Source organism: Sinocyclocheilus grahami, unplaced genomic scaffold, assembly GCF_001515645.1.
Source record: "Sinocyclocheilus grahami isolate Dianchi unplaced genomic scaffold, SAMN03320097.WGS_v1.1 scaffold146.1, whole genome shotgun sequence".
Taxonomy (NCBI): Eukaryota; Metazoa; Chordata; class Actinopteri; order Cypriniformes; family Cyprinidae; genus Sinocyclocheilus; species Sinocyclocheilus grahami.
The window spans coordinates 2,102,084-2,110,481 of record NW_015505325.1 but is presented as its reverse complement, the minus strand read 5'-3'; the positions used below and the strand labels follow the sequence as shown (position 1 = coordinate 2,110,481).

Here is an 8,398-nt window from a genome sequence, read left to right as displayed (position 1 = left end):
GGACCACAGTCCAGTTCTTCTTCTCCTTAGCCCAGGTAAGACGCATCTGATGTTGCCTGTGGTTCAGGAGTGGTTTAACAAGAGGAATACGACAACTGTAGCCAAATTCCTTGACACGTCTGTGTGGGGTGGTTCTTGATGCCTCACCCCAGCCTCAGTCCCATTCCTTGTGAAGTTCACTCAAATTCTTGAATCGATTTTGCTTGACAATCCTCATAAGGCTGCGGTTCTCTCGTTGGTTGTGCATCTTTTTCTTCCACACTTTTTTCTTCCACTCAACTTTCTGTTAACATGCTTGGATACAGCACTTTATGAACAGCCATATTCTTTGGCAATGAATGTTTGTGGCTTACCCTCCTTGTGAAGGGTGTCAATGATTGTCTTCTGGACAACTGGCAGATCAGCATTCTTCCCCATGATTGTTTATCCTAGTGAACCAAACTGAGAGACCATTTTGAAGGCTCGGGAAACCTTTGCAGGCGTTTTGAGTTGATTAGCTGATTGGCATGTCACCATATTCTAATTTGTTGAGATAGTGAATTGGTGGGTTTTTGTTAAATGTGAGCCAAAATCATCACAATTAAAAGAACCAAAGACTTAAACTACTTCAGTCTGTGTGCATTTAATTTATTTAATACACAAGTTTCACAATTTGAGTTGAATTACTGAAATAAATAACTTTTCCACGACATTCTAATTTATTGAGATGCACCTGTATATATCTATTTATTGATTGATTGATATTGAAAGATATTGAATTGTTGATATAATAATTGATTGATTTTGTGGTTAAACTAACAAATATCTCGGTCATATACATATGACTGACAAATATAATGTATAAACTTTAATTTTCTGTAAAGCGACTTTGCAACAATTTGCATCGTGAAAAGCACTATACAAATAAACTTGAATATACTATAAAATGCATATTTCACAATGCATTTAAGCGTAGTTATAGTTAATGACTGGTGGTCACCCAACAAATGCCTTGTAAAGGGCTTTGAACGTTACATCTGCATAGATGTGATCAAGCATTTAAATGTAAGCACATGAAAGTAAATGTTCATGTAAATGTCCTGCACTCTCCAGCGCCTGTACTCTATGGCATTTGCCTACTGTGTTTTATCACTTTATCTAAACGAGTGTGTGTGTGCGTGTTTTTCATAATGCCATGGGCGTTTTCCTCTCTCTTGTGTGTGTTACTCCAGGAATTGGATCTGGAACCTGTCTACAGCGACTGCCCTGCAAAACAACTGATTACTTCTATACCCACACAACATGTGACTCCAGTGGTCAGGTACCACAAAAAAAATCCAACAAATCTAGCGAGATTTTTATTAATAATTTTTTTTAATTTGATTTGATGCAACATCTCCCGCTGACAACTGATTGTTTTATCTTTCTTACTTTCTTTCTTTAGACACAACTGATGTATAAGTGGATCAAGCCAAAAATCTGCAGTGAGACTGTGGAGGGGGCAGTGAAGCTTCCGGCTTCAGGGGAGATGATGGCCTGCCCTCCATGCAATCCAGGATTCTTCTCCAGCAACACCTCCACCTGTGAACCCTGCCCACATGGCTTCTATTCAAATGGGACAGGTAGAGAGACAAAGCCAACAGACAACAAATAAAGATTTCACTATGACAGCATATGCATCTCTGTTATATCTGTAGATGACAACACTACATGTGTATATAACACTAAATGTATGCTTTAGTATATTATTGTAGTGCATCAATTACAGAACTCACTATTAGAAATGATCATGTTACATGTGTTCAGAATGTTCAGAGTGTCCCGCTGGAACAGAACCAGTCGTGGGTTTTGAATATAAATGGTGGAACAAAATGCCCAGCAATATGAGGAGTTCAGTCTTCAGCTCAGAATACAGCAGCACTGAGAGGAGCACAGGTAGGCCTAAATATCTCATCACTAGCTTTCCACACGATTTGATGTAAATTTTATATAATTTGATATGTAATTTTAAGTGAGCCATTGATTAGGGAATATGGTGAAGTTTTTGTAGACAAAGGCATTCTGTCATATGTTTGTGAGTTATGGGGATTTTGTTGTAACAGGCTGGGAGGTTGCAGGTGAGTACATCTACACCACACCAAGCAATCAGGACTCTGACTACATGATGCTGACGCTCACAGTACCTGGATACAGGTGAGCACACACAGCAACTGCATCGTATTAATGGTCTCAATACATCAAATAAAGACCTCATCAACATTAACGCTAATACAAGAGACGTAAACACGGGCTAAAAATGTACTCAATATATTCTGGTTTTTCCTTTTTCCAGCCTGCCTCATTCCCTGAGTGAAGGCAATGAGAGAGTTCAGCTTTCCAGAATAACATTTGTGTTTGAAACAAAGTGTACAGCTGATTGTAAACTGTATTTCATGGCAGTGAGTTCGGCCGTATTTTATATAATTGTGTATATATAAAATATTATTTTTATTCTTAATAACATATTATTATTATTGTTATTATTATCAATATCGAAAACAGCATTTATTTCAAGTAGAAATCTTTTGTAACATTGTAAATGTCTTCAATGTCACTTTTGATCAATTTAATGCATCATTGATGAATGAATGAAACTATATATATTTTTAAAAATCTTACTTAGCCCACACTTTTAAATGGTACAATCATTATAATGTTTTAGCCTTATTTTGCAGAGTATTAATGTCTAAGATTTGTTGACATATTTCTCCGCAGGGGCAAAATGAATGGAGTAATATTGTGGAGAGTTGGTCTGGCACTATGGGGAAGCAATCTTACTCTTATCTTATTAAAAGCAACAACACTGTTAGTTTCACCTGGGGTTTTCAGCGTACTGGGATCTTCAGCATGGTAAGATTAAACCGCAATCTCTTACTACTTTCCTGTTTGATTTTTACTGTTTACTGAGGTTTTAGACTCTAAAACGCTTTTGATGATCTATGGCTGTGTGTCTGTCTTACAGAAAAATGAATACAGCTCTGACTATGCTAAGATCTACTCTGTTCACCTCACTAATGTGATTGGGGGTGTGGCTTCAGAATGTCGTCAGTGTGCTCTAGCTGCCGTTGACTCTGACTCAGCCTGCGTGCCCTGCCCTCCAGGACACTACATGCTGAACGGCACTGGAGTGTGTAAAAGCTGTCCCTCAAATACCATCATCAGGCCCGAGCAGCCAATCGGAAAGCAAGCCTGCATACCTTGCGGACCCAATACTTACAGTAATGAAGTAAGCATTATTTTTTAATTATTAAGCATTATTTAAAAGAAATTCAACTTTTAAAACTCGTCTCTAGACCATGTGCTCTTTTCTATTCCACAAACGTGTTCTGTGTGAACAGCCCCCCCCCCCTAATATTTGTAAATAGTACAAATTATATTATTTGTAAATAATATAAATATCGATTTTCACAAATCATGCACTTTCTAACTACTTAATATATATATTCACTTCTGTTACATATGCTTGTCCTCTCTGTTCACAGGGCCGTTCTGCATGCATGAGTGACTGTACATTAGCACTACATCATAAAGGAGAGATGCTGAATTATGATTTCTCTCCGCTGGCAAATGTCATAGGTTTCCAGAGCAGCCCACGCTTCACCAGTAAAGGGCTGCAGTATTTCCACCATTTCAGTGTGGCGCTGTGTGGGACAGAAGTACGTGAATAAATTAGACCACATTCAGTTTTTATGAATGACTAAAGTGTAAAGTATGTAGTGAGTTGTAAAAATTCAGAATCAAGCATTAATATGTGTCTTTCTGTCATTAGAACAGGGCTCTTGCATCCTGTTTGGAAAATGTGACTGAAAGCAAGAGGGATGTAAAAGGCTACATTTGTCAGTCTACTGTAGTGCCTTCTGAGGTCAGGGGTCAGAGTGTTGTGTCCTCTCAGCCCTTCAGTATTGGAGATAGTTTAATCGGTGAGTGCTACCAATGCTTTGAAATCTATATCAAATACACCTATCCCAGTGGGTCCTGTGGATTCATCAAATGGAACATTTTTATACTCAGGAGTGACTACTGACTTTCAATTTGATGACATCTCATCATTGGAGGGCAACTTTCCTGTTGAATCAGAGCTGCCTGATGTCATGTTCTACTACAGGTGAGTGTACTTGCTTACAACGATCTGTGTTTAGTTTATTCAAATGCTTTTATTGTTTTCACAAAGACTTTTTGTTGACCTCAAATTCAAGTATCTCAGTTTATTTAGTTAAGTAGACTTATCTGATATTCTTCCCATTATGGTGTCAACAGATCTAGAGAAACTACGCAAGCATGTAAAAATGGAAGATCTGCCTCCATTAGGCTCCGATGTGATCCCACTGTAACACTGAAGAACCATGTTTCGCTTCCAAGGTACAATATGAAAATTGCTTCATATTTTCTGTCTATCTGTCTATCTATCTATCTGTCTGTCTAATATCGGTCTTTATTGGTTGTTTTCTGTGTGTGTGTGTGTGTGTGTGCGTTTGGTATAGCAACTGCTCAGAGGGCACCTGTGATGGCTGCTCCTTCCATTTCCTGTGGTGCTCCCAGTATGCCTGTCCTCTCTGTTCCGAGAGGAACATTAAGGAGATTGTGAGCGCTTGTATCCAAGGAATTCAGGTATATGTCAACTCGCATCATGATAAACCACGCAGATTCTGAATTAGACTATTTTCCCACTCTGAATGTTTTTATTTGACCATTTATTAGCTAAATGTGTTTGTTTCTCAGAGGACTACTTATGTGTGGCAGCAACCTCTGAGGTGTACAGGTGGGGTGTCACTGCCTCCTCAAAAGATCAGTGCCTGTGTGACACTAGACTTATGGCTTAAGTTTGGCGTCTCTATCGGAACTGTTGCCGCCATATTGCTCATTACCATCAGCTGCTACTTCTGGAAAAGGACACGCAAGTGAGAGTTCATTACTGAAAGTGATATTTAAAAATGAGACCAAAAACTGTTACTTTAACATCTAGTAATAAAACTGTTGAAGTGGAAAACAAAGCAGCATACATGTGAAATTACCTATAGGCTTAATTGGGTCTAATGAAATTGTACATAAAGTTTGATAAATTGTTGATGGAAAAGTTTTTTTCCCCCACTATATTGTTAAATAAAATAAAATATAGCCTCGTTGTTGTTTAACTTTTTTTAAAAAATAATGAAGGCTGCTGTATGTATAAGTGTATTCATGCCCTCTCTTTAGGCTGCAGTATAAGTACTCAAAGCTAATGATGACTGCAGGAGATAAGGAGTGTGAACTTCCAGCTGCAGATAGTTGCGCCATCATGGAGGGAGAAGATGCAGAGGATGACCTCATCTACCTCTCCAAGAAGTCTTTCTTCACTAAGATCAAGTCATTTTCCAGAGAGGTAAGAAGGTCACAAGATAGACTTCAGCTTGGCCGTACTGTTAACTCTATAGCTTTATTCTTGATGTAATGGACACTATACATGTTTTTAATGTTACAATAATATTAGCATTAACAGGCATTTCTTGACAAAGTTCTGTTATTTTACAGAGAACGTCAGATGGCTTTGATTCTGTTCCTCTAAAATCATCAGCTGCACAGGAGATGGAGATGAACTAGATCTTCTCAGATATGGGGAGAGCCAGCAAGAAATGTTTGGCCTGTCACAAGACATCCTCAACGCTATATTTGACAATATAACATCAATACATTTATTCCCAAAGAGACTGAGCTAAGACAAAATATTGAAAAACAACTCTGCCTTATTCAAGTCACCTCATAAACCTGTGATTGTTTCAGTTGCATCTCCTCTGGATTCAGCAGACCGGAGGCAAGACTGGCATAAGAAGATTTTAAAATATTTTTTATGCTGTTTTTATATATATATATATATATATATATATATATATATATAAGACCTATATCATTGTTTATATTGGCCTACACATGTTTTTTAAATACCAAACACATATGCTTGTGAAAGATAATGCTGGAAAATTTACATTGCATTTATTTGACACGCCATTTTGTGATATATATCAAATATATGTTTTTTTTCTCTTCATTTGTGCCAGTGAGATGTTTTCATGAGTTGAGAGCTACACTTGCAAGTGCTTGCCATATGTTGCATTTTTCATTTTTTTAAAGCGTTCAAATGTTTTGGCATACTAGCATTTATGTTGTGCGTACCTTTTTTGTTATTTTTGATATGTTATTTGTATTTTAGGAAATGCCATCTTGTTTGTAATGGGTTTCTTAAAGAATATAGCCTAATTTGTTTATCAAAGGGGTTATATGATGCTTTTTTAAAGATCATTATTTGGTGTATTTGGTGTAACAGAATATGTTGACATGCTTTAATGTTCAAAAAACACATTATTTTTCAAATGCTGTACATTATTGTAGGTCCTCTATGCCCCGCCTCTCAAACGCTTAGTTTTCTACAAAGTCCCTCCTTCCGACAAGTGCAGTCTGCTCTGATTGGCCAGCTGATCCAGTGCATTGTGATTGGCCGAACACCACAAGCACTCGTCGGAAATGTAACGGCCCTTACCATAATCGCGAGCTTCATCTTTCAAAATAAATGTAAAGACAGAGCCCGAAAGGGTTTACAGAAGCAACATACATCTATATGTAATATAATACAGTAATATGGCATAATAAAATGTAAATGTGCTGGAAACATCAGATCAGGGCAGGGAGAGTGTTTTCTCTTCTATGGTGACAGGCAGACACATTGAGCAGCAAACACACAGCAGTTATTCTGTTCTCATAACAGATACGGCAGTTTCTCCTGGTTTGAAAGAGTTTTAAATGTCTGATGGATCTGCTGTATTTTATCATAGAAAACTGTCCGTATATTTGTGTATTTGGGGCATTCTGTTAGGAAGTGCAGCTCTGTTTCCATCTGATTCAGATCACAGTGTGAACACAGTCTCTGCTCCGGTGGCAGCCATGTTTTTCTGTGTCTGCCCGTCTCTATCATCAGCTTGTGTCCGCTGAGTCTGTATCTGGTCAACGTGCTTCTCAGTTTCTTATCTGACACTGTGTACAGATACTCTGCCATACTGTACTCTCTCTTTAGGGCCAGATAGCATTGCACTTTACTCTGCTGTTGTGTTTGGGTTTGCCAGTGAGTGATGTAGTTCTGTTTGATTTGTGCAGTAATCTGACTGATTCTGATGCTGTGATTCAGAGCAGCAGTAGATGTTAGTGAAGCATCAGGACTGAAGCTCTGGATCAGCAGATATTTTCAGCCAAATTCTTATGGGGATTTCTATAGGACATTGCCATTTTATGGCATAGAAGCAAAGTACAAACAAAACAGTAGCTGATTCAGAAGCGCCAGATTGTCATAGCAAAGTCAGAATTACCTCCTCTCCTAGGTTCACGAAGAAGATTGATGCTTTAGAAGAGAGGTTTAAGCAGAGGTCAAGTGACTTCCAGAGGATGCAAGGCCAGCTCAAAACCATTAAGCATTTTCACAAAATAAAGGCCAATCTGGAAGAAGACCTAATCAGTGTACTGCACAGTTAGTACTAATAACTATTTAATGTAGAAAGCAATATAGATGCATAAAAACATCTAAAGTGATTCTTGTGCTTTTAGATGAGAGAAACATTTTTATATCGCTGACCGTGGACACCAAGAGAGTCTGGCGAGAACAGAATACAAGTTCTACACAGCACGGGTGAGAAAACCCAGATGCAAAATATTTTATACATCCATTCATAAATAAGACATTATAGATTATGCATAGAAACATTTCAGAAAGTGCATTTACCAGCATATTTAAAATCCATTTGTTATGGATTTTTAGATACTTTAGATACCATAAGTGCCAAAATACACGCTAGAACAGTCAGCGGTATATTTTTCTATATAGATTCACTTTGAGAAGGAAGCGGAGCAAAAGATCACTCAGCGCATCATGAAGCTATTGCGTGAGCAGCTATTCTTTTAATTCTATTATTGAATCCATTGCTCATTCCAGTCATTCCGATTAAAGACTGCATATAAGACCTTTGTATGTGTATCATTTGTGTTTATTGAGTCAAATCTTCAGTTTTTGCTCCCAACAGGCAGCTTGGTACAGCTTCACATTCTGTGTTCAAGGAGAATGTACGGTTGAATGAGGCACTGAATTATTATGTGAAAGAGGCGGAAGAACTGAAGAGGACCAATGTAGCCTTGACAGAGAAGAATGCTTCTCTTGCTCTCTTAAAGGTGCTATCACTAACAGACAATCAGAAATTTTAGGAGTCAGTTTCTATATAGAGTATTTAATTAAAGCGTAAGCTTAATGACATCAAAGTACAATTTAACCTTGTAAAACCTGACATAAACCTGAATATATAGTGATATATTTAATATATTTAGATTATGGAGCTCTCACTCGAGAAGGAAAAGAATGCATCAGTTT

At 37.8% G+C, this 8,398-nt stretch overlaps 2 protein-coding genes across 2 annotated transcripts in view; both read left to right on the top strand.

The window, feature by feature from the left end:
- The window catches only part of LOC107591835 (UPF0577 protein KIAA1324-like), a 10,557-nt gene extending 4,740 nt beyond the window's left edge, over positions 1-5,817 (top strand). Inside the window, exons 8-22 of the mRNA XM_016281107.1 lie at positions 1,212-1,300; positions 1,424-1,601; positions 1,786-1,914; positions 2,082-2,172; positions 2,312-2,417; positions 2,734-2,868; positions 2,981-3,244; positions 3,501-3,674; positions 3,788-3,938; positions 4,030-4,123; positions 4,276-4,377; positions 4,500-4,626; positions 4,738-4,916; positions 5,212-5,377; positions 5,527-5,817. Coding sequence (XP_016136593.1) covers positions 1,212-1,300; positions 1,424-1,601; positions 1,786-1,914; positions 2,082-2,172; positions 2,312-2,417; positions 2,734-2,868; positions 2,981-3,244; positions 3,501-3,674; positions 3,788-3,938; positions 4,030-4,123; positions 4,276-4,377; positions 4,500-4,626; positions 4,738-4,916; positions 5,212-5,377; positions 5,527-5,595 — 2,054 coding nt within the window. The 3' untranslated portion in view covers positions 5,596-5,817. The remainder of the gene's footprint in view (positions 1-1,211; positions 1,301-1,423; positions 1,602-1,785; positions 1,915-2,081; positions 2,173-2,311; positions 2,418-2,733; positions 2,869-2,980; positions 3,245-3,500; positions 3,675-3,787; positions 3,939-4,029; positions 4,124-4,275; positions 4,378-4,499; positions 4,627-4,737; positions 4,917-5,211; positions 5,378-5,526) is intronic.
- A 1,583-nt stretch (positions 5,818-7,400) lies between these two features.
- On the top strand, positions 7,401-8,235 carry LOC107591858 (basal body-orientation factor 1-like). The gene is made up of 3 exons (XM_016281135.1): positions 7,401-7,507; positions 7,585-7,666; positions 8,058-8,235. Exons 1-3 carry the CDS (start codon positions 7,426-7,428, stop codon positions 8,233-8,235), a joined length of 342 nt encoding a protein of 113 aa, XP_016136621.1. The 5' UTR covers positions 7,401-7,425.
- The last annotated feature ends 163 nt before the right edge of the window (positions 8,236-8,398 follow it).